This window comes from Vitis vinifera, chromosome 6 (assembly GCF_030704535.1).
Source record: "Vitis vinifera cultivar Pinot Noir 40024 chromosome 6, ASM3070453v1".
NCBI lineage: Eukaryota > Viridiplantae > Streptophyta > Magnoliopsida > Vitales > Vitaceae > Vitis > Vitis vinifera.
Window position 1 is genome coordinate 23,153,161 of NC_081810.1, and position 27,322 is coordinate 23,180,482.

Here is a 27,322-nt window from a genome sequence, read left to right on the forward strand (position 1 = left end):
GCAACTCCACTCACTGAGCTGAAAGATGCTGTGGAATTATCTCTAAATTCTATGGTCGGGTTAACTACGTCGAGGACTATGAAGATCAAGGGGACGATTGGGTCGAATGAGGTAATCATCCTTGTGGACTATGGGGTTACCCACGATTTTTTATTCCTTGATTTGGTTCAACGATTAGCACTCCCATTGACTACAACAACCAGTTACGGGGTGGTGATGGGAATTGGGATATCTATGAAAGGGAAGAGCATTTGTAAGGGAGTTTGTATTTCAATGCAGGGGCTCATTGTAGTGGAAGATTTTGTTCCACTCGAATTAGGCAGCACTGATGTAATTTTGGGAATGCCTTGGTTGGGGACTTTAGGAGATGTAGAGGTAAATTGGAATATGCTAACAATAAAGATCAAAATAGGGAAGGTAGTGATATTGTTACAAAGAGACCTGAGGCTTAGTCGAACAAAGGTATCTCTTAAGGCAATGGCTAGAGCATTACAACATCGTAGCCAAGGGTTGTGGGTGGAACTCTATTAGATTTCCACTAGTTTAACTTCAAGTGAAGAAGTATAGGAGGTCCCAAAAACAATCCAAGAAGTGCTAGCTCAACATCAGCGAGGTTTTGGGCCAATAACAGAGTTACCACCAAGTCGTGATATTAACCATGCCATCTAATTGATTCTGGGAGCATCTCTAATTAGCGTCCGTCCCTACCAGTATCCACATGTTCTAAAGATAGAAATAGAAAGATTGGTGCAAGAAATGCTTGAGATAGGAATTGTTCGGCCTCACTTAAGTCCTTTTTCTAGTCTAATGTTGTTGGTTATTAAAAAAAAATGGAGGATGGAGATTTTGTGTAAATTATTGTACTCTCAACAAAGTTACAATTCCGGATCGATTCCCCATTCCGATGATCAATGAATTACTCAAAAAACTTCATGGCACGACTATTTTTTCCAAACTAGACCTTAAATCAGGCTACCACCAGATTCGAGTTTGACAACAAGATATCCTCAAAACGGAATTTCACACCCACGATGGTCACTACAAGTTCTTGGTGATGCCTTTTGGGCTAATTAATGCACCAGCGACCTTCCAATCGTTAATGAACCATATATTTCAGCCACATCTCTAGAAATTCGTACTTGTATTTTTTGATGACATATTGGTTTACAGCAAGGACTTGAAGGAGCACTGTAATCATTTGCAAAGTGTGTTGTCCATTCTGGATAACCACTAGCTGCACGCAAATAAAAAGAAGTGTCTTTTTGCTAAACCATAGCTAGAATACTTGGGTCATTTGGTTTCTACCAAGGGGGTTACGATTGACCCCAATAAGATTTCGGCCATGGTAGAGTGGCCCATACCCAAATCCCTTAAAGAATTTCGAGGATTTCTTGGATTGACTAGGTACCACCGTTGATTTGTCAATGGATATGGAGCTATTTCTTGGCCTCTCACTCAACAACTCAAAAATGATGTTTTTAATTGGAACCCAGAGGCTGAGGTTGCCTTCCAAAAGCTGAAAACAGCCATGACAACAATTCTTGTTTTGGCTTTGCTAGATTTCAGCCAACTCTTCATTGTGGAAATGGATGCCTCAGGGTATGGTTTGGGTGTTGTTTTGATGCAAGATAAAAAACCAGTGGCTTATTTTAGCCAAGTCCTCTCAACAAGGGAATGACAAAAGTCCATATATGAAAGGGAGTTAATAGCTATTGTCTTAGCAATTTAGAAGTGGAGTCGCTATTTATTTGGTCGCCACTTTATTATGCGAACGGACCAAAGTAGTTTGAAGTTTCTGCTAGAGCAAAGAGTAGTGAATGAGTCATAGTAGGAGTTGAGAATTTCCATTGCTACCTAACCGATGCTTCTTCCATTTTTTTTGTCCACCCTCTTCATTGCCATATCATGTCTGCAAAAACAGATGCAAATATTTCTAATAGCAAAAAGTCATCCATGGTGACCATTCATGAGTCTGTTTGTCCAACAATTTCTATTTCGATAGTGTTAATTATCGTGTTTGGTCTCAAATTTTGGAGATGCATATTGTTGGCAGAAAGAAGAAGGGTTATATAATAGGAAGGAAGGTTGCACCCACAAAGGATGATCCAAACTATGATGAATGGGAGGCTTAAGACACTCTTGTCAAGTCTTGGCTCATCAATTCCATGATTGACAAGTTGATGTCACACTTTGTATAGTATGGAACGACTAAGAAGGTTTAAGATGCAGTCAAGAGGAGCTATCTTGATGTCTTTGACTCTTCTCCAGTATATGAACTGATGAAGAAATCCTTTCAATCATGCCAAGGTGATTGCCTCCTTGTAGAATACTATAATGCGTTAAACTCAATGTTCATGGAGCTTTATCATCGTAGGCCCAATGATATGACATGTAACTGATATTGAGAAACAAAGGAAGCATCGTGCTGAGTATCGAGTTTATATATTTCTTGCAGGTCTTAATCACAGTTTTGATCAAGTTAGCAGTCATGTTTTGGCCACCTCTCCTTTACCAAGTCTATAGGAAGCCTATTCACTAGTTCGTCATGAAGCACAGAGGCAGGTCACCATGGGAACAGAAGATCACTCTGAGGCTTCTATAATGATTGTCCATAAGAATTACACGACCAACATCTTTTACTCCTTCTACTAGCTCTTTTTCTTGCTTCTACACTTATTGTAATAACGCAAAACATACGGTAGATGTTTGCTAGAAGAAGCATGGTTATCCGGAGTGGTACAAGCTAATATAAGCTAAAAGGTAGGACAAGAAATCAGCTTAGGTTACCTTTATCAACGCTACTCCTCCAACTTCTACTTCTCAAATTTCTTGATTGTCATCTTAAGAAGGTTATCTTGGTTTGACCTTTATTTCTACTACCTCTAACACTTGGGTTATTGATTTAGAGGCCACTAATTATATGACTAGTAATTCTTTATTACTTAATGCCTTCACCTATTAAGTTTGTTCAAGTTGCTAATGGGACTCCTATGCTGATTTCAGGAGTCGGGAATGTCTCACTTTCTCCTACACTCACCATATCCTCTGTCTTACTTGCGCTTAGTCTCTCTAATATTCTTCTTTACTACTTGGAGAGGACAAGGGAATCACAATTTGAATGTGATTGTGTTTTTCAACTAGAAAGAAAGACGCCTAATAGAAAGGAGATTCTTTTATGGCATTTTCAAATAGGTTACTCATCTTTTTCTTATTTGGAATGTTTATTTCTTAGTTGTTTCAAAATATTTTAGTTTCTAGTTTAAGGTGTGAACAATGCATTTATGCTAAAAATCATTGTGTACCTTTCAAAATAAGTTTCAATAAAAGTCCCATTCCTTTTACCTGTGTTTTGATAGATCTTTGGGGTCCTTTTTCTACTCCTGCTTTGGGTCATAAATACTTTGTGTCTTTAATTAATGACTGTACTAGGGAGAGCTACTCATATTTGCTTAAGTTTTGAAATGATGTTCTACATTTTATTCCTTAATTTTCCAAAATGATTGCCACACAATTTAATACTCAAGTTAAGGTCTTTCACTCTAACAATGGTCGTGAGTTTGTGAATTAGTCCCTTACTGATTTATTCAAAGAAAATGGAATCCTCCACCAAACATCGTGTATATACATGCCACAATAGAACAACAAAGCAAAGTGTAAAAACCACCACAATCTAGGGGTGACTTGGGCTTTATGCTTTGCTATGTGTGTTCTAAAACATTTCTGGGTTGTGGCTGTTATGGTTGTCTTTCTCATCAACTAAATGCCTAATTGTGTCATTGATCATCAAGCTCCTTTGCGAATGTTATCATTGTTTCACCCTATTCCTTCTACTTTGAATCTTTGTCCTAAAGTTTTTGGTCATGTATTTTATGCTCATATGCACTCTCATCAAAGGGATAAGTTTGATCCTTGTGCTCTTAAATGTGTCTTTCTTTGTTACTCTAATTCCTAAAAGCACCATAAATGTTTTCATCATCCTATAGGAAAATACTATGTCTCCAAGGATGTTTAATTCTGTGAACGGGTTTTATTTTTTTAGGAATGTGTCTCTAGTTCCTTTTATAAGGGAGGTCAATAGTGAGGAAGGGGAAAAGTTATGGTTAGAAGAGAAGAGGTTATGAATTTTAGGTTAGAGGGAGGATTCAACTAATTTGGGCAAGGGGGAGTCTTTAGATGTTCCCAAACCTATGATGATTGAATTTGAATCTAAGGAAAGAAAGGGTGAAAGACCAGCCAGATTGTTCCAACAAGGTTATACAAGGAAGAACAAAGATGTTAATGTCATACCCCCTCTAGGCTCTAGTACTCCTCTTAATGATACTACCATGCTATCGGATGACTCTTCTGAGACTAATCCTAAGGTACATGTTCTTTCACCCTTGACTTCTGAAACTATTGCTTTGAATCCACAAGTTGATGATCAAGGTAGGAGATATCTTCTTCATGATCGTAAAAAAACTTGATAGGTTGGGTTTCTCAAAATCATCCTCTAATGTTGTATATCCCATTTCTGATTTTGTCTTTTATCATCGTTTATCTAAGACTCGCCTTGCTTTTACTCTTCAGTTGTATTCTATGTGTATTTCTAGCCATTTTCGGGAAGGTCTTGAAGTCCTAAGTAGAAGCCTACTATGGTAGAAGAAATGAAGGCTCTCTAGAAGAAGTCCACTTAGGAAATGGTTTAGCTCCCTTAGGGTAAGAAGACCGTGGGGTGTAAGTGGGTGATTTCAGTAAGGTACAAGTCAGATGGGGCAATTGATAGGTACAAAGCTATACTAGTTGCCAAAGGATACACCTAGACTTATGGAATTGACTATTAAAAGACCTTTTCCCTTATGGCTAGGATGAACACTATTACAGTCATACACTCTCTTGTGGTTAATCTAGATTGGCCATTATGACAGTTTGATGTGAAGAATGTATTTCTCCATGGTGATCTATTAGAGGAGTTGTACATGGATCCACCTTTAGGGTTTACACCAAAATGAGGCAAAAGATGCAAACTAAAAAAGACTCTATATAGGTTGAAATAGTCGCCAAGGGCATGGTTTGGCTAGTTAAGCTACTTGATGAAGGAGTTTGGTTTTAAACAAGTTATGTCATATCACACTCTGTTCTATAAGAGAGATGGTGATGACATTACTCTCTCCTTATTGTTTATATTGATGACATGATTGTTATAGGTAGTAACTCTAGAAAAATAAAGAAGCTTCAGAGCTATTTGGATAAGGAATTTGAAATAAAGGACTTGGGTGCTCTAAAATACTTCTTGAGCATTGAGGTGTCTTAGTCCGAGTGAGGACTTTTTCTCTCACAATGAAAGTATACATTAAATCACTTGGCTACAAATGGTAACTCCACTTGCGAACTTGTAGATACTCCCATTGAGATAAATCATGGTCTTTCCATATATCTTGATCAAATTCATGAGAATAAAGAGAGATATCAAAGATTTGTGGGGAAATTGATCTATTTGACCCACATTAAATGTGACTTGTCATATGTAGTTAATGTTGTAAGTCAATTCATGCATAATCCAAGTGACTGACACATGAATGTAGTGAATCGTATCCTAGCCTATCTAAAGTCCTCCCTAGGCAAAGGTATTATGTTCTCCAAACATGGACATCTAGATATTGATGATTACATAGATTCTGACTTTGTTGGATCCAGATTGGATAGAAAGTCTACTTCAAGGTATGTGTCATTTGTTGGAGGAGTAAGAAACAAAATGTGGTCTCAAGTGCAGAAGTTGAATATCGTGCGTTCCATCATGCAACTATGAAACTTACTTGGCTAAGAATTCTCTTAAGAAAGCTTGGGTTCGGTCCTAAGAAACTTGTAGTGCTCTTTTATGATAACAAGCAGCTATTGAGATTGCAAATAATTTGGTACAACACAACCAAACTAAGCATACTGAACTTGATAGGAACTACATCAAAGATAACCTAGATTCTGGCATGATAAAGGTTACTTAATCAAGAGTGCAGATCAGCTGGCAGATATGATGACCCATGTTGTTACTAGTGGTCCATTCTATGCATCATTATCCAAGTTGAGCACATGTGCAATAACCATGCACCAAATTGAGGGGAGAGTTAGCGTATATTCTATAATTTATAGTTGGCAGATCAGTTGATTGGTTGATTATATAACTGTGATTTATATAATTGTATATTATTTTGTATACAGTTGTTTATTATTTTGTACAGTTGGCTATCCTAAAATAGCCTTGTGTATCCTATATAAATACCCTTGAGATATATGAAAAATGTAATTCAACAATTTATCAAGTACAAGTGTATGTGTTGCTGCAAATGTGTGTGCTGAAGGGTGCTTCTAACATCATCACTACTTTCTGATAGATCACCATAAGAAAGGTGAAAGACCATTCGTTGTGTTCAAAATCACAAGGATCTTACAAACTAACAAAATAAATAAGCAAGGGAAACATCAAGAATCTACCTGCCTTTATTTGTCACCATTTGACTGTGCAGCATGACCACTGTATGGTTAGCAGTGACAGTGGAATTGTATATAGTACACGTATTTTTTCAGTGCTATTTTTGCTTTATCAGTGCACATTCAACACCTTAGAGAAGCTTTTTGAAAAGACAAAAATTGGATTGGGGTATCATTTAATTGTTTATGAAATGTTATGTGGATATTCCTGCTTCATCAGTTTTCTGGTGCCTTGTTTTTTCAGTTAGCATGACTTTTACGTACTCTTTCATTAACAGGTATTACGAAGTTGCTTCCAAGGTAATTTCTATCTTAAGCTTCATTGCTTACATAAATGACATAAATTTCAATATTATACTTTTGATGAATGCATATATCTTGTGGTTTTAGTGAAGAAAAACAGTCATTTGTTCTGTGAAACAAACAGGCAATCATATCAATTGGTAGATTTTGAACTCAAGAAGTAACTGCAGCAGTAATCCATCTAAATGCTTGATCAAATAATGGATGCAGGACATGTCAATCATGTTAAAAGGCAATCCAGTTTTAAATATATAACGAATTGCATATGAAATGATACAATTTTAAAGAGAAAATATACATAAAAAGGGAAAAAGAAAAACCAATTATATGATTTTTATTTCTTAATGCTCCTTGAATATATGTTCTTACAGTATTTCTCCTTAAAATTTGACTCATTGTTATAGGTTTGGCCACATATGTTGATCAGAATCGTAGAATTTTTTCAATAGCCAGTACAATTCTCCTTAGCCTTGTAAGTAGTCTCTGATTTTTTTGTGTTCTCTAGTTATATTATTTGAAGATATCTTGTAGATACTAAATCATCTTTCTTTTTTCTTCTCTCTTTTTTTTTAAACTGAATTGAAGTAAAGTTGTTCCCATCCTCTAAAAGAGATTGGGCTGATTAAAATAAGCAATATAGAACAAATATTGCAATATCATATTTTACACCCTTGGGGAGCCTATCCCCCTTCCATGCATATCATGGCAGAAAACTGATAGAGAATAAGAGGGGCTCCTATTCTTATTAAAATTATGTTTTCTATTTAGCTCCAATTGTTATCACTTTATCTTAATATTTCAACTAGGATTATCATTTTATTTCCTTTACAACTATTGTTTTATTTCTATTGGGGTTTCTTGAATTGCTTATAAATAGGGCTGACTATAACAATAAATGGGGGAATTATTATTATTTGAGAAATATTCAGAAAGTCTATATCTTATCTCTCTCTTTCTCTCTTTCTCCTTATTTCTTTTTTATATTTTCTCATTTAATTTCTTTTTTTTCTCCTCATCTTATTTCTTCTCTTCTCATCTAATGCTTAAATTATCCTACATCAAAACTAATTAAAATTGTGCTTTTAAAAAGTTTATTAAATTCTATATTTTTCTTCTTTAGGATGGTAAATTCCATTTAAACTAGAATAAAAACCGTTCCTCATTCATTTTTAGGCTATTAGTTCTACATGTAGAAGCATATGCATGGACCTTTCTATCTAGGCATCTCTGCAAAGGAGTTGAGTTACACTAATGACTCCAAATTACCTTTTTTTTTTTTTTCAAGTGTTTCTTGGCCTAGTTTCATATGCTTAATAATAGATTAAATATGTTTTATGGACGCAAGGTGATTGTTGAGCTTTAAGAACGGTTTCTTTTTTCCTTTCTGAGAACCTAGAAATTAAAATACTTTGGATTAATTATAATTTCATCAGGCAACACGAATTTTGCAACTTGTTTCAGGGGGCATCAGGATTCATATTCCATTTTTATGCATCAATTACATACAATTTTTCTTGAATATGACCTTTTTAACCCTTGTTATTTTGTGTTATTTCTTAACCTTAGTATGATTAGGAGAAGAGATGCTAATGGTGAAAAAAATATTTGTAAATTTATGAATGAATCAGTGCAAGATATATATCGGACTCCTCTATGCTAAGAAAAAATAATTGCCTTGCTATAAAATTGCTAAGAATTAGTAGACAACTTTGGAACATGAAGCACATTTCTAAGTGTGAATGTAGGACTAATTTGGACATCTCCTACACCTGCAACGGTGGTTAGTGAATCATCAGTTGTGGCTATTTTCCCATAGCTCAAACAAGGGTTATAGTTGTTAAATTGGTGTGATGAATGAGTCATGTGATTTGTGGCACCTAAATCTGTAACCCATGAATTAGCAAAGGTTTCATTTGAAACTTTTAATCAAATGGAAATAAGAAACCAACAAGCAAGTACTTGAAAGTTTCTCAATAGTTCCCAACAAATTTCTCAATTTTTCAATCTCCTTTTGATTGAATCCACTTTGTTCCAGGGATCTTTCTTAAACTAGTTGAATAGAAGACAAGTGTGCTTGCCCATTATCCGTTTGCTGACCTCCATTGTAACCCCACTCTTTGCTAGATGTGAATGGCTTGTCATGCAATTTCCAACATTGCTCCCTTATATGTCTTGCCTTCTGGTAGTAAGTGCATCATATGTTATCCCTATTATCATAGTTTGGAGCCCTTGACCAATCAACCCTTTTGATCACTCTCATTGCCTTCTAATCACTCTCCTTGTTGGCAACCATAGCCAAGCCTTCCAAATTTTGAGGTTCAAGCATGACACTCTTCTTGCTTTCTTCTACTCGGATAATAGAGATAGTCTCATTTAAAGTCGAGTCTCATTTAAGGTCAAGAGCTTTTTGTTAAGTATTTGAACTTTAACTTGGTCAAACTTAGCATTGAGACCAACTAAAAAATCATATACTTGATTATTTTCAATAAAATTCTTTAGGATTGTTGCATCCTCAAGACATCTTGTCTCAATGCATAGATAGTGATCAAGTTTTTGCCATAAATTTTTCAGCATATTGACATATTATGTGACTATTTTGTCACTTTGCTTTTAACTTTTATTTCGTACACTTGGACTGCATCTAGTGCCTTCGAGTATGTCTAGTGAACTACATCCCAAATATTTTCAGTGCTTGTTAGGAACATACATGTGTCACTAATTTCAGGCGTTATTGAGTTCCACAGCCATATCATAATCATCGAGTCTTGCTCACCCCAAGCATCGAACCAAGGGTCTTCTCTCCTTGGTCCAGTTCCTAAAAGATGACTTAATCTCCCTTTTCCCTTCAAAAAGGTACAAACAAGTTGTGACCATTTTAAATAATTCTTCCTATTAAGCTTGTATGTCGCTTGAATATTCTGATATTCCCCCATGTTGTGACTGGTTAGCACTCCCTAAAATTAAGGGGTAATAGCGTTAGTTTCTGATACCTCTGACATATTATATATATATATATATATATATAATTTTTTCCTTTTTAAAAAAAAAAATATAAAAGCAAACCTGAAGGGTTAATATAAAACAACAAACTTGAAGGGTTAATATAAAAACAAACCTGAAGGGTTAAATAATACGCTGGGTTGTGTTAGTTGATAGCAATCAATGGTAGTCGTGATCTTTGTTAGAGATTCTAAGGTCTCAATCTTGGGTTGTATCGATGATGCAAGGATGATGGGTCCACAATCTGTATTTGCAGCAACAGTCACACGGATGGCATTATGAGGCTAAGGCTGTTCAAGATGCGTTTGTTGTGATGGCACAAAGGTGGCAATGCAGCCTTAGTGGCATGATGGAAGGTGAGGCAAAAACAAGGGTAGTGACACTAAAGAAAACCCGTGTTCGCAACAATGAAGTAGAGGGGTGTGAGGCAGAGACAAAGCAGAGGCATTTACACAATCTCTGTGTTCGCAACAACACACTTTCTGTTGCAGTAGGGGTGCGATTCAAACAAAAAGGAAACCTTTAAAGGTCAAAAATGAAGGTCAACACAACTTTGAACTCAACAATGAAGGCCGAAAAAAGATTCCTTGTTGATTTCTAGATTTATGAGCCTAGGGCTTTGATACTATGTAGAATATGAAGAATTGGAAGGTAAAAGAATAAATTTCTTCCTTAATTTCAACCTATACAAACCCACATATTTATGAAAATATTCTTAGCACAAAAAATAGAAACTTTCCTAACCTAATTATACTAGATCCCTTCGATTACAAGATTGTCCTGATTCTCTCTTTAATTTCAAAGTTATACAACTATAATATTTCCTAATCACATTCTTTCACAGTAAATAATTGCAGCAACTCCAATTTAGTTACCATTTTATTTAGTGCCCCAAACATTAACCTAACTATAATGCAACTTCAACTATTACATTCTTTCACAGTAACCCTTGATTATGGGATTGTCCTGATTCTCTCCTTAATTACAAAATTATACAACTATAATAATTCCTAGTTACATTCTTTCACAGTAAATAATTGCAGCAACTCCATTTAGTTACCATTTTATTTAGTCCCCCAAACATTAACGTAACTATAAAGCAACTTCAACACATCAAAGATTTACTACTTCCCATGGAATGATTATAGGCATTAAACCTTGTTAACAATTTTATTACTCTCCTAAATGCATCATAATGGACAAAGTTTTCCTATCATTTTCTTTATGAAAAAGCATAGAGTTGAACAACCAATTTTTCAAAAAGCTTCAACTTATAGGATTTGAGCTCACAATACATATCAGGCACTCTAACACCCTCCCTCACGTTTAGCCTCCTTTGACTTGTACATATGCTTAATAAATTAGGGAAATAGAGTAGTGTCTTTTGGGCTTAATAAATTGAGGAAATAAACTTGTGGTGAGGTTCGAACACATGACCTCCTAACAAACCAAGCTCTTATGCCTTGTTGAACAACCAATTTTCCTAAAAATTTAAGCTTGTAAGATTTGAACTTACAATGTATATCATGCACTCTAACACATAACATTAGCATCAGCTTGAGCTATTAAAGGTTTAGCTAGTATAAACACCCAGTCCAATCTGATTCTTATAACATTGGTGTAAACTATTGAGGTTCATAGGTTGTTGCATTAGCTTGTTTATAATTTTTACCCTTTTTTAAAGAAGTTGCTTTCTTTGGATTTCTTATCTAATGTTTTCTTCTATAGGTAAATTAACCATCTTTGGTGCATATGTATATTATAAAATGTGCCTAACAAATTTCTTAATGAACCTTTCAGTATAGAAGTTTTTTTGTAGCCTTGGATTACGTGTGTTACTATACCCTTTCTAAGGTTTTCTTCTTTTTTCTTTGCAATTTTTAATTTTACTTTTTTGGGTAACGTGTTCTCCTTTCCCACTTGATACAGACACCATGGATGCAAGTGAGTAAATCAGGAGCCTTGCTCTTAATGGTTAACCCAGTGGTATTTCTTGAAGCTATTGGAATGGGAATGTGAGTATTCATTTATTTCCAAGTCCTTATGGCATCATTTTAAATTCTATTTCTATCTTGTTTCATATAAAGGAAATTGAAGCAATATATGCATAAATGTTATATCATGCATGCATGCCACTTTTATAACTCTATTTTTGACATTCATGATTGCTTAAACATGGTTGTTAAAAGGCATGCCTCAGTGCGCCTAGGCCTGAAGCATAGTGAAACCCAGTTGTGGCATGTTGCCTGGGCTCAGGAGAAGGCCCTTAAGCTGGGTGGCACCTTAAGTGCAAGGTGTGCACCTTGTTGGAGAGAGGTTCAAGCTTGCCGAATGTGTACCTCATCCTTTTTTTCTAGGGGAAAAACATCAGTTTGATCCTTTCTAAAAATGAACAGGGGAAAACAATGTCAATTTGCTTCTGTCTTTTCAACTTAAAACCCAATGGACGCCCCTCAAACAATCCCGTCAACTCCATCCCCTGTGGCAGCACCCTGTTGGTACTCTTTATTAGCTATTATTTGATTTTTAATTTCTTAATTTTTTCTGGGGGACGAGGATTTCAATGAAAAATGGTTGTTGACTTGTCTCTTGTGATATCATGTTGTGACCCAAAAGTGCTTATAATTTCTTCTAATTTCTACAATAGTTCCTAAAATTGTTCATGCACCTTAGGTTTCACATCATTTTGTTATAGCACACAACTCGGATTGCTACTTATGCCTAGGCCTTAGAAAACCTTTGTGCCTTAGGCTTACCCTGCACCTTTCAGAAGTAAGAGATTAAATTAGTATTTTTACTGAGTTTACCTTTGTGTCTTTGTTGGTTCCTTTCATTTCACTGTATCATGTGGTCCTCAGCATACGTGCATGAGAATCCAGTAGACTCTATTCCATAATTTGAAACTTCAAGTTGACCAAAACACCCTAGTTAATAGGTAAAATGGCCAAGGAAATAACAAGATGAGAATCCTTGAAATATTGCAGATGATGAGAAATGAATCTTCCCAAAAAGGGCAGACCCTTTGAGGTGGATTTTTTGCTTGACTCCCTATTCAAGGTTTAATCTAGGGTGAAGGCATGACCCGGGCCTCTACCCTAATCTTCACCATGAAATAACCATTTATCAGGGTCAGAATGCAATTGCAGAACTTTTTCTTCAATTTAATCTTGTCAACTAACAAAAAGATTATTTTCATTTGTTTGCAGACTCGGGCATATCATCTTATTAGGTTTTAACGCCATTGCATTACAGTCTTTGTCAGCTATCTTTGGTAGGGAATCAGTTTTTGGGAAAAAGGAGAATGCTCGAGCCCTCTTAGTAGTTTCAAGTCAGGTTAGCATATGCAATTCTGATTCTTGTGAATGATCTCTGCACATCAGCTCACATGTTATTGTTTTTTCTGGTTATCAGAAGATGAAGATTTCACCACATGCACCATTTTGCTAATACTAGTATACACTGACAATCCATTTATGCTACGTTAGTCTGTTCACTCAGCCATCTTAACCATATGGTATATAAGATAGCTTCCATCTTGAGATTTTGTGGCTCATTATCTTTTAAGAAAAATGGATTGTTGCAAGTATCATGGGGTTGGCATTTTTAGCTTTAAACTCCATTTTTGCATTTGTATTAATGATGTGTTTTTTTTTTCTTTTTTTGTGGTATGAAAATCACTTAATAAGTTTGCCTGTGTCTTAGAAAGCACTGCTTATTGTAGTAGCAGTCGTGGAGCAGCTTGGTGGTGCACTTGGTGAATCTGGGTTGCTTGTTCTTCCTTGTGTTGCAGCACATATTAACCAGGTTTCTGACTTTGTTTTTTATTTTCTATTTGCAAGTTATATATATATATATATTTTCTTGGTTTCACCAACTCTATCCTTGAAGAAGCTTACACTAAATTGCTGGTGCAGATTATCATCGACTCATTTCTAGTTAACTTTTGGCTTCAAAAAGATCGATCATCAAGCAAGATAAGGAAATCATGAAACATGATCCACATCAATTAACAAATATCTCTAAGAGTAAATTCTTTTCTTCCTATTCCATTTACTAGCTTCAAAGCCTGTGTAATTGCCAAGTACTGCATGTAATCTTGTCTTTTCTGGTTGATTTGGGCCAAACCATCACATTTGCTTGCTAGTTCTTCTTAGCATAGCCCAAGGATTTTATCTTAGAGATCGGGTTAATCGTTTGGCAAGGTATATTGCAACCCAGGTTTGAACATGTTGACTTCATGTAAGATGATTGTTTCATTTGAAAAATAACCTTTTTATCTATACACTTTCCATTTAGACTGCACAAGATGTGAATTCGTGATATTTGAAAGCCATGCAATAAGAATATCGTAATATTCCTTTGGTTATGTTTTGTTCTTAAAAAAATTTGCTGGAAAATATGAAGGAAAGGAAATAGAAAGGAAAAATGCATGAAAAATAAAGTCAAAAAAATAAAAAATAAAAGATAGATTTGAAGTCTTTAAATTATTTTTATATATTATCCTAAACTCATTTAACTTTAGCTCTTTTATATAAAAATTAAATTATTTAAAAATACATAAATTTCTATCTAATTTTAATTATATTTGATTTTCTTTCGTATCTCTTGTCGTAGAATTTAAACACATTCTAGGAACCATACATAGCCTTTTGTGATTAGACTATCACCTACTTGACTGGATAAAGCAAGGGGGGTAAGGCCTCAAATAATCAAATGCAAATGTCTTAACAAATGCTTCTTTATGGTTAGTATGCCTTCAAGAAATAGCAGTAGAAGCACTGTTGAACAATGGATTTGGTGGTCAATCCAACTGTACTAACAAGTCCCAACTCATTTTACTTCTAGGGAAGAATGGTGTTCCCCTCACAATATGGTTGCTTTTGATTGTTTTGCAATTCTATAATTTAGATTGGGTTTATCATTGGGCTCCAACTGCATTTTTGGTATTGACATCAACCCACGGCCCCCTAAAAATAAAATTGAAGGGAAAAACAATATCGGGTACAAATTAGTCCATGAACGACTAAATTCATGGAGTTGTTCCAGAGGAACAGGACCAAAATGGCCAGAAAGGACCACAAAACTTTCTTGAAATCAGTTTTTATTTTATCATGATGTCTAGGAGCGTAAAAGATGGTACAATTAGTGACCCAAAACCCTGTTCAACGCAACTTGTTGGAGCCATGTTTGGTGTAGCCACATGCCCACAAGGTTGTTCCTAGTAATAACAACTAGCAAGCCACCATCCTAGTCACAGATGTAGTTCACATGTTAAGAATCGAATGACGGGTAACTTAGGACTCAAATCTAGGACCTTTTCTTTGAATTAGAGCGTTTGCTAGTCGAGTTGTCTCCAGAGATTCCTTGTAGGTCTTTTTTTTTTATTTTTTTTTATTTTTTTTTTCTTTTTCTTTTTATCTCTTAGAAATGGAGGAAAACATATGATATGATATGACCCCTGCCTCCAATGTGAAGAATCATTAAAGGGCGTACATGGTTTCATCTTGGATGGTGTGTAGGCCAGATCCCAGCCCGACGCAAGGAGGGCTGATGCTTTGAAAGGTGGTGGTGGTGGATACAGATATAATAATGAGGAATGAGGATTTGTGAGGAAAAGAAGGGGTGCAGAAAAGAAAAGGCATGTTGCAGGTGAGGGAGTCAGTAGACCCAGTACCCAAATCATGTGACTGACGAAATCTTTTAAAGGTGTCCCAGTTATATTCCATGTAGTGTGAAGAGTGCCCGGAGAGGAGTGGAGGAGGGGAGGGGGGGCCAATATTTGAGGAATGAAGAGCCAGTGTAAATGCGACAAAGCTTGTCTCACTGTGTCAAACACTGTAATGATAGTTGATTTTATAGTTTTTTCAGAGGGTATCGACAAAGACAGTTGCCTGGGCGTGGTGTGGGGCCTCAAGGTGTCCTTGAGACCCTTTGTGGGAATCCTTCTGCTTTTCTCACACCCCTTTGTTGTCAAGTTTTGTATGGCTCCTTTTAGATCCTCTCCTCCAGGCGTGTGAGAGAGAGATGAAAAGAAATGTCGATTAGTTATACTGATACCTGTTCTGAATCCATTTTCAGATTCTTCTCTCCCACTAGCTTGCTTCATGTTGCAGAATGCCGCAGGTTCTTCACGTTCTGTTTTATTTTATTTGATTTTTTGGGTCACAATACTCAGCCAATTTTCTGGTTCACACTAAAAGTTCTGTCTACAAATCCATGCCACATTACCGAAGAGTGCTCGTACAAGTTTTTTTCACTAGCTTTTCCGGCATGTTGATTGGTTGGTTGTTTGTTTGTGGCTAGTGTGCCCAATTTCCTTGACTAATTGTTTTTTAAAAATAATTTTCTGTTTTTAGAGATTAAAAGATATTTTACACCACAAAATGGAAAACAAATTTTTTACTTTTAATAACATTTTAGATAATATTTTTTAGTTATTTTCATTTTTTTTAGAGTTATTATACAAATATTGAAAATGATTAAAATTGAAGCATTGTATATAAAAGTTATTTTTAAAATATATTTAAAAATATACAAAAACAAGTTAAGAATAATTTAAGTTTTCAAACAGACTTTTGTTTAATAAAATCTCATACTCAAAACCACCTTCCAAACAAGACCTTAATTTTTCTAAGAATATTTTTAACGTGTGTGATATTTGATATAGTTGTTTTTACAAAAATAAATAAATAATAGAAAATGAAAAAGATGTTTGCCAGAATTTTGAAAAGATAAAAAATTATTTAAATGATTTTTAAATTAATATTTGTTACATCCTTAATTTTATTTAATACTTTTGTTTTATTTAATACACTACCAAAAGACAAAAATACTCTTTTTTTGGAACAAATCCTAAATTTTATAATTATATTTCCTTTAAAAAATCAAATAAATAAGCTAAAATAAAAAATAAGTTGAAGCTTCTTCTATGAGTTTAGATTTAGCCATAGGATTGGAGATATAATTATCTATCATTTTTTATTCAAATTGGGGTTCAAAATAGACCTATTGGAAGATGACATTTTTTAACTCAAGCAACAATGACCATTTTATGAAAAAGTCATTCTCTTCCCATCAATAATGACCATCTTTACAATTTAGTCTTCTTCTGCTTAATAATGATAATAACCCACCATTAATGACGTAATATTATTTTCTATATGGTGTCATTGATCGTCGTGGTTATCTTTGTTTCTTTGCTAGTAGTACATTCTAAAGCTTGTTACGGTTCTGACAATTGGGACCATATTATAAACTTTTCTTGAAATGATTAATTTGGCTCATGGGTTTACTTGGACATCCATTCAAGTATAAGGAAGAATACACATTGGAAGACAACACTTGTACTCTAAAAATAATGATCAATATGTTGAAGAAATTGTTAAATAGTTTGGACATGTCCATAGTTTGACTTATTTGATTTCTTGAACTCTTTCATCAGTAAATTAGCCCTTTTTGAGTATTGAAATGTAATCGAATCGATTTCATCTGTTTGGATGCACTATGAATTCAACTGATTAAATCTATATGGAGAATTAACCGATTCAATTCTATTCATGAATAAAAACTAATAACTTGGTTTAAGTTGATTTAGTTTGATTAGAAAACCAATTATTATTATTATTATGTCAATTTGAGATAAAATGTGAAATATCTAAAATTGGTTGCTTGCAAAAAGACCTCAAGCCCTATCTAAGTTATTTTACAATTGCCAAGAACAACTATGTCTTAAAATTATAATAACACACAACTAAACTTATATTATTATAAATATATATCGAGCTATTTGTTCAACAATAAAAAAATCATGAAAATTAAGTTACAAATCATGGAAATTCATATTACAAACAAGCTAATAGATATAAGTCACATGTATTCATATGCATACATAAATAATTATTGATTTGATTTGGTTTACTTCAATTTTTTAATTGAGAAACCATATACCTAATTGGTTCCATTAAATTTTAAACTTGTAAAAGTAAAATTATGAAAAATAAATAAATATGAAACTAATTGGTTCAGTTGGGGGGACTTAACTTTTTGCAACAATGACCCTTTTTTAAAAAAGTCATTCTCTTCCCATCAATAATGACCATCTTTATAATATAGTCTTCTTCTGCCTAATAATGATAATGACCCACAATCAATGACGTAATATCATTTTTCTATATGGTGTTATCAATCGTAATGGTCATCTTTGTTTCTTTGCTAGTAGTGCATTCTAGAGCTTGTTACAGTTGTGACAATTGGGACCATATTATAAACTTTTCATGAAATGATTAACTTGGCTCTTGAGTTTACTTGGACATCCATTCAGGTATAAGGAAGAATACATATTGGAAGACAACACTTGTACTCTAAAAATAATGATCAATATGTTGAAGAAATTGTTAAATAGTTTAGACATGTCCATAGTTTGACTTATTTGATTTCTTGAACTCTTTCATCAGTAAATTAACCATTTTTAAGTATTGAAATGTAATAAAATCGATTTCATCTGCTTGGATGCATTGTGAATTCAATTGATTAAATTTATATGGAGAATAAACCAATTCGATTTGATTCATGAATAATAACTAATAACTTGGTTTAAGCCGATTTAGTTTGATTAGAAAACCTATTATTATTATTATTATTATTATTATTATTATTATTATGTCAATTTGAGATAAAATGTGAAATATCTAAAATTGGCAATTTGCGAAAATACCTCAAGCCCTATCTAAGTTATTTTACAATTGCCAAGAACAACTATGTTTTAAAATTACAATAACACACAACTAAACTTATATTATAATAATATACATCGGGCTATTTGTTCAACAATAAGAAACATCATGAAAATTAACGTTACAAATCATGGAAATTCATATTACAAAGAAGCTAATAGATATAAGTTGCATGTATTCATATGCATACATAAATAATTATTGATTTCATTTGGTTTACTTTAAATTTTTTAATTGAGAAACCATATACCTAATTGGTTCCATTAAGTTTTAAACTTGTAAAAGTAAAATTATGAAAAATAAATAAATGTAAAACTAATTGGTTCAATTGGGGGAGAATTTTTTTCAAGCCACTTAACTTTTTGCTCTCCACTCATCTACTTAATATCCACTTCCACATTTTGTTTGTTGAGATATTGACTCTTTTTTCTTTTGTGGGCAAATACAACATGGGCTAAGAGGTAACATCTTCAACATCAATTCTACCTTCAATAAAATGTTCAGAAGGAGTATATAAAATATGTACAGTATATGAATGAGTTTATTTATTTTGTAGACTCCTTATAAAACCATACCAAATCAGACAATTCAATTGGTCCATGGTCTTATTCAAGTCATAATTTGGAATGTGTTAAACTGAAATTGAATCATATGAATCGAGGTTCAATAAGTGAATTGAACCACTCAACTAGTTTTGTAAGAACCAATCTACTTTTTTTTTTTTATCCCCAAAAGATAATGATGTAGACAATGAGATGAGGGAGAGGTGGAGGATGGCGGTAAGGAAGTGTTTCCCAACAAGGAGGATGGTGATGAAAAGCGATGAAGGCAAGCTATCAAATGTAATGCGAATGAATTCATTTGATACGGATGAAAAAGCGGTATCAATTTGATTTAAAGCTTGGGAAATTTAATTGTTGAATTCATTCTAGTCATATTAAATCATTTGATTGAATATGAATTCCTTGATAAGTTCTTCTAAATATTGTTGGGCTATTTGGAATAGTTTTAGCAACAAGGAATGAAGATGCTACAACTTATGGAGATTGAGGATCTTTCTCCCAACCGAGGTCAACATTTTCATTCCCTTGTTACAATATATTGAATTTTCAATAACCAATTCATTGAAAAATCAAGGCATTCGTCAAGTGTTTTATCAAGGAATTGACCTTCTCAATATTGTCTCTAGAAACCACTATGAGGGAAGTTAAAACATTATAAAATTTTGCCACAATTTGCCAAGATTCTAGATCATGCTTTGAATGAGAATCCAACAACTATATATATCTTCTTCAACATTGGCCAATATACTTATACCGTTTTTGTTGAAAATTTTCTAATTGATCAATTGAGGATATCAACTAATGTTGATTGAAATATTTAATACTGAAAGAAAATTTATGTCTAGTTTTGATATAATGAAACTATCTAGAAGAGAGCAAATAGGTAGCCCCAAATTAATTTCAAAGTTATAATTTATTACTAATTTTCTATTTATCCCTATAAATCACTAATTTATTTTAGTGGATCCCTAAAAACCCTTATTGGAGTTTCACATGAGATCTCTAGCTTTTGTTTAAGTCAAATGTACTTTTAAGACAATTCTTGAAAGTTTTGAGAGATGGAAAATCAAACTTTGAATGAATGATTATGCTTTCTTAGGATTCATGAGAGTCAATACTATTTCAATAAAACATCTCTATTTATACTTTTTAAACACGAGTATTTAATCATGAAGAGTTTCTTAATTGTAAATCATTCCAAAGATTCTTTTTAGAATCAAACTCTAATTTTAGAGATAAACACAATTTTAAATCTTACCAAAAATAATTTTCAAAATTAAAAATATGGTAGAAACCAAATTAGGAAATGCTAAATAATATTCATCCTAATTTATTGTATTTGTCACTCCAAAAGCATTACCTATAAATGCATACTTTCCTTTGACTTTGAACCAACTTGAATCCACATATGATGAAGTTTGAGATTGGTTCGAGATAAATAAGACTCAAGAAAGTAAGTCACATCCAATCAATAAAAAATGGAATGAAATTGTCAACTAAATAAAATACACTAACAATCATTCCCTTTGTTAATTTTGTGACAAATTTATAAAGATTACAATGAGCCCCCCATAATTCTCATAAATACATAAAATCAATGAACTCAATGAACCTTTTTTTTACTAATCATGAATAATAAAAAATCAAAGAGGGTTAATATACCAAATATCCAATATTCAATCCAACATTTATTAGAGAGAAAACAAAGTGCTAAAGAAAATCCAAAACACACCAAAGATATTCTATCTTTCAACCTAATACATCAAGAGCTTTGTAAATCCATGAAGCCATGAAGCCCTAAATCCTATTGATCCAACTTCTCAAATTGGTTATAAAGAACTTCAACTTAAATTTTATGTTCCCTATGGTCACAAGAAACTTCAAATAATTCCCTAAATTCTCAAAGCCCAAAAAATAAAAAATAAAAATAAAAAAATCTATAGTTACAAAGAAATTCAAATAACTTAGAAATTTTGTAGAACATTTTTGGGCATATTCTAGAATATATAAACACTTTTTAAGATTATAGTTCTATAAAATTAGACAAGAATTAAATAATCTATCTATAATAGAGCTTGAAAAATTATTCAACAAGTTATGAAGAAAGCCAAAATAATTTAATTTTTAGAATTCAAAAATTTTCAAATAAAAGAAATAAAAGCTAAGCAAAGGAAGTAAATCTTCAATTCTTTTGGAATGAAATTATTCACAACCTGATATTCTAATTTCATCTCACCTTATTATTTCAACTAACTAATTTAAGATCCAAAAGTGGAACATATTCAATTTCAATTACGTCAAGTTGGATTTCTATTGAACACAACTTAATTTCTTTCACAAAGATACATATCATGTGACTTTAAAATTGTTTTTTTTAATAAATAAAAAAATTCTAATGGGATAATTTTAGAATAGAATGAAACATTACTTTTCATTTATAATTGTACATTCCACTTCGGTGATTTCCACTTTTGTAAGTGACTTTCACTCTTAGATTAAAGATTTTGAATTTTGAATTATCCAAGGTAGCCTTTTTCACTTCAAGAATTTTTAAATATTGCTCTTCTAAGCACAAATGGATGATTCAAATATGTTGAAACTTTCAAGGCCTATAGATTAATGAGAGGAAATAACTTAGTTTGTTTTCTTTAAAAAATATGAAGAAATAGATCCACATCACTTTAAAATTTTGAGAAATACTAAATCTACATCATGAAATATTAAATATATATATATCTTTACTTATCAAGATCATTCTATAAATCAATTAAAATCTTTGTCGTCATAAAAAGGAATAATAAATTCATGTCTACCATAAAACTCTAAATTTTTTTAAGAAAATAGTAATTAAGAGGGTAAATTGGTTTTCCAAGGACATGAATCTAGATCTTAGAACCCTTAAAAATATTTCTCCCCAACACATGGCTCTAAAATATAGAAAAGATACAATCTTGACCTTGGATACGAAACATACTCTAAAGCACATATCACTCCCCCTAAATGTGAAATCCTAAATTAACAAATAGATAAGCTCTCTTTAAATACAAAACCTGAAATCACTAAGACTAGCTAATAAATAAGTTCTAAATGAAGATAATTTTTTTTTAAAAAAAAAATAAAAAAAAATACTCAAGGACTCTTAAAAAGACATAGCACTAACAATAATAAATAATAGGTTAAGGAACAAAATATGCTAATTAGAGGAGGAAGCTCCTAAAGATTTCCTAGGTGATGAACTCCTAAGAGAATCTAAAGGAGATGACTTGAAACTCACTGGGCTTATACCTTAAAGTGCAACTAGGTTTTCTTTCCTAAACTAAATTTACCTAGTTTTAGGGACAATGCTAATTAGACTCTTTCCTTTCTTAGGCCTAGTGTGAAAACTAGTAGCTTTCTTGATATTGGAAATTTGAATTTTAAGATAATTTGATTGATTATTCACTAGCCTATTAATATGATATTAGTAATTTTCAAAGTATCTACTAAAGCACTCGTTAGCCACATACCTAGATTTGTTGCAAGTAGTGCACTTAGTGGCTTGTTTTGAGAATGATTCTTCAAGAGAGGAGTTTTCTTTAGGTTTCACAAAAATAGTTTTTCCACTTGTGGAAGTTTTAGACTTGCTTAAGTAACCTGAACGTCTCTTATCCCTATGGGCTTTCTCTTTCTTAACCATTTCATTCAAGATTTTAGAACTAGATTCACTTTATTTTGACTTCCTAAATTGATCTAGCTACAAAGTAAGGGAATTATTTTTTACCACCACACCATGGTATTCAAATTCAAGAAACTAAACTTTTCAATTAGATTTTCTTTTTCAACCATAAGTTCCTTGATATAATAATCAATGTCATTTTTCTAAGACTAGTTTTTTTAAATAAAAAAAAAACTCATGCAAATCACAATTGTCAAATCTTGAGATTCAATGTGAGAATCATTAGCATGTGCTATAAGTTTTTCATATTATTAAGCAATTAGAAAAACTTGAAACTCTAAAAGATTTTAGCTAATAATCTAAGCATTTACTTTTATATCAAGACAAACTTATTTGAAATCTAAACTACTTATCTTTCAAGGAATCCTCAAGATCAAGAATGATACCTTAATCTAATTTTAAGTTTCTCATAGGATGTTAAATTTTTTTTTTTCTAAAAATCAAAATGCATTTGAAGACATATTTCAAGGAAAATTTGAAAAATTCAATTATGATATCAAAAGGATGGTATAATTAGGGAAAAAAATCAGCAAAACAAACTATCACTACAACAAATATTAGTTTTTCCATGAAAATATTCATCATAAATAGACAATGGTTTGTCATGATTTGTAGATTGTGATGAAAAATATTCTTCATGAGATTCTTAGACATAAGTTTGTCACTAATAGTCAAAACAATTTATAATCTCTTGTTTCGTCATTTAAAATTAAGAAATTGGTAATTAGAATTGTTACAAAATAATCACATTTTATAACACAAAAAATTAACATAAAATATTAATACAAGAAAAAAAGAACCTATATTGACGGCTACTAACTGTCATTGTATGCATTACATGTTATGTGTTATATATTATCTATTATAATGTCAAGTTAGGGGTATCGACAAACTTGACACATATAAAATGCCAATGAAATCCTTCTGCTACCATCCATATGTCAATTTAACTACCTTTTACCACTTAGAATATGTCAAGGTTTGTGTTGAAATAGGTCATAGTTTCGTTAAACATATGTCAAGACATGTATCTTCCATGATAGATTCTACATTGGAAGTAGAAGCATATGTCATAATAGCCTTTGCGAATTTTAAACTTAAGCTTTTTTAATGTTTCAATGAAGTATGAATCCTACACAAAAGATAGCATATTTGCATGATGAAAATTGAGCCTTAATTTAAAAACCTATTACAAAATATACCTTGGTGTCATTATGAAACTTTATCTTTTTAACCATAATGCATCTTATAAATTTTCATTTAACTATTAAAAAGACATGTACATATATTGATTCCAATTTGAATTAACTTGTCCTTCTTTTCAATATACAAGCAAAATAATATTTTTGATAGATAAACTAAAATTAACAACTTTGCTTAGAATCATAGATTCCAAAAGATAATCTAAAACATGTTCTATTTATAATATATACATCAAAAACAAAAACTCATATGATAATATATACATCAAAAGTAAAAACTTATACCACCAAGATATATATATATATATATATATATATATATATATATAGATAGATAGATAGATAGATATAGATATACATATATCATTCTTTAAATGTCTCCATACAAAAAACCATGAGTCTTTCACTAAACTTAAAACTTGTAGCAATAAATAAATAAAGAAATAATATTAACTAATTATAGGTTGAAGATGAAATCCATGTAATGAAATCTTAGCTTATATTTGGTTCTTGAAAAGTACTAAGAAAAGAAAAAAATACTAAGGAAAATGATTTTTTCACATTTTTTTATCTATGAAAAATATGAAAGAAAATCAAATATAATTAAAACTAATTAAAAATATGAAAGAAAACCAAAGATAATTAAAACTAGTTAAAAACTATTACATTTTTAAATTATTTATTCTTTATATAGAAGAGACAAAAGACATGAAATAGATTTAAAGTAACATATAATAATAATTTATTGACTTTAATTTCATTTGTAATTCCTTCACATTTTCTTATCTATTTTCTTTCACTTGCATTTCCTTTCAAATTTTTTGGGAACCAAACATAACCTTAGTGACTACATAAACCTTCATCTTACCAAAATATATAACAAACATACAACCAAAACATTAATAACCGAGATGCATATACATATCAAAATCTTTATATGCAAAAAAAACCATCTTAAGTCTTTCTCTAGTTGAAACATGTACCAAAAAAAAAAAAAATGAAATTAACTAATGAATGGTTTAAGATAAAATCCATTTAATAAAACCTTAGTAACTATATAAACCTTCATCTTACCAAAATAACAATTGTACAACCAAAATATTAATAACCTAGATGTCTATAATCTTGAAATCTCTCTAAGCAAAAATCCATCTTGTTCCATTTACTAACTTGAAACTTTTACCAAATAAAATAAATTAATGATATTAACTAGTTATTAATTCAAGATGGAATTTATTAGTGAAACCTTAGTAATTATACACATTTTCATCTTACCAAAATATTAACTATACAACCAAAGTATTAATAACTCAAATGCATATACATCTTGAAATCTCTCTATAAAAAAATCATATTGAGTTTTTTGCTAATCTAAAACTTGTAAAATAAATAATATTAACTAATTATTTGTTGAAAATCAAATCCATATAATGAAATCTTAATAATTATATAAACTTTTGTCATACCAAAATAAAAATTGTACAACCAAAATCTACATCTAAATGCATTGTTTTATATAAATTTTGAAATATTTGAAATGAAAAGGCTCAATGCAAAATTAGTCCATCCACCTGTTAAGAAATAGAGTATTGAAAAAATCTACCCACTTGGATCTTAATAAATTTTTTTCATGTTGATTATACATTTTTTCCCATTAAACCGACATATTATTAAATAAAAATATTGTCAAATAATATATTCATATTACTCTAGGAAATGTTATAGTTGAGTTCATACTTTCAACTTGAGTAGACTTAAACAAAAAATTATTTCATTCATGTATGTCATTACAAAATAACCATAATGAACCCCTCTATGTTATTTAGGACGCTACAAGGAACTTGTGTAATTAGAAAAATGTGTACATATATAATGTGATAAAACTTCTACGAATAATAAAAAAAAGTTAAAAAATTGATATTCATTCGACTAATGCAATTTCTAAATTTAATGAAAAAATTAAAATAAAACATCAATTGAAAACACAACCTAATGAACTATAAAAATTAAATATTTTCATTCACTAAATTTAGGTTCATGGCAAGCACACCAATAGTCTATTAGTATAATATTCCTTATGGCTTACTAAATTGAAATCTCAATTTTTATATAAAAAATAAACTATAAGTAGTTCTCACTATTTTAGACGAGAAATTATAATTCAATGAAGAAATAAAGGATAGTAGATCATGAATTCTGAAGTGAATTTGACAATGTAGTGTGTTATTGTTAAGAACATAAAAAAAAAAAGTAGATTGAAAAATTCACATGTTAGCTTTCAAATAAAACATAAAACTTTATCAACGAGAATATAATGGGAGGGATGAGGAGTTCTTCAAAAGATGCAATTGGAAAAGAAAAAAAAACATATAGAGATAAGAGTAAGAACCTAAAAAACAAAAAGATATTAAAAAGACTAATAATAATAATCAATATTAAAAAAAATGTAATAATAATACTCTAACTTAGGTGTTAGGAACCTAAAAAAAATTCTAGAGTGGGGGCCTTTCTCATATTGAGAATGTATGTCTCCTAATTTAAAGACCTTAGTTACTACAGTTAATCCATGTTCAACTCCCTAGATATATATATATATATATATTATAATCTTACGTAATAACCTTTACCCATTTAGCCAAGTAAGATTCTGTTCAAATTGCATCTCCTATATTAGACCCTCTATAAGTGCACCATTCTTAACATTCCATATGTTACCTTTTCTTTTTCTAATTTTAATATAACTTATAAGTGAAGCTTTTACATAATTATAAATTGCTTTTATTTACAACAGTATTTACTCATAACTAGTAAAATTAATTATTTTAAAGTTAAGATATTGTTGACTTCTAAAAATCAGTGTAAATGTACTTTATGGAGTTTGCTTCTCATAATAACATTTAAGTTCTTGCTCGACAATTCATTAAGATCATCCATGGTTTTTCTAGCTATATGGGAGTAAGATCTTTTATTCAAAAATAATTGTTAGAATGTAAAAACAAGATAATTCACTTGATAAAAAATTTACTTCTAAAAGGAAAATGCAAAAGAGAAAAAAAAATACAAAAGAAAAACAAGTCAATTGATGTTAAAAGAAGATGCATATTACACAACATTCAATACACAAGATAAAAACATAGACAACCCATAATTCATTCATACACAAATACTCACATTACTTATTAATTTAAATACAATAAAAGTGTAATTAATTCTTAATATTCATCTCTAAATTTTGATTGTCCTATTTGGTAAAACAAATTTTGCATTAGATAGATTTGAAAATAAAATCCAGATTTTAAAAATTATAAAATGATTGGTCAAAAATTAATTAAAAGAAGGAGATGA

The 27,322-nt window shown here is 31.5% G+C and overlaps 1 protein-coding gene across 3 annotated transcripts in view; it reads left to right on the forward strand.

Moving 5' to 3' along the window:
- The window catches only part of LOC100262186 (probable sodium/metabolite cotransporter BASS4, chloroplastic), a 50,246-nt gene extending 36,201 nt beyond the window's left edge, over nucleotides 1-14,045 (forward strand). The window contains exons 9-14 of one of the 3 annotated variants that reach the window (XR_009465915.1): nucleotides 6,741-6,762; nucleotides 7,170-7,237; nucleotides 11,695-11,780; nucleotides 12,972-13,098; nucleotides 13,487-13,569; nucleotides 13,680-13,756. Coding sequence is in view for 2 of the 3 variants with exons in the window: in XM_010653601.3 (XP_010651903.1) it covers nucleotides 6,741-6,762; nucleotides 7,170-7,237; nucleotides 11,695-11,780; nucleotides 12,972-13,098; nucleotides 13,468-13,569; nucleotides 13,680-13,754 (480 nt within the window). In the remaining variant the exon portion in view is untranslated. Of the gene's footprint in view, nucleotides 1-6,740; nucleotides 6,763-7,169; nucleotides 7,238-11,694; nucleotides 11,781-12,971; nucleotides 13,099-13,451; nucleotides 13,570-13,679 lie in introns of all 3 variants that reach the window. The other 2 variants (XM_019220703.2, XM_010653601.3) reach the window with 2 other exon arrangements.
- Nucleotides 14,046-27,322: the final 13,277 nt, after the last annotated feature.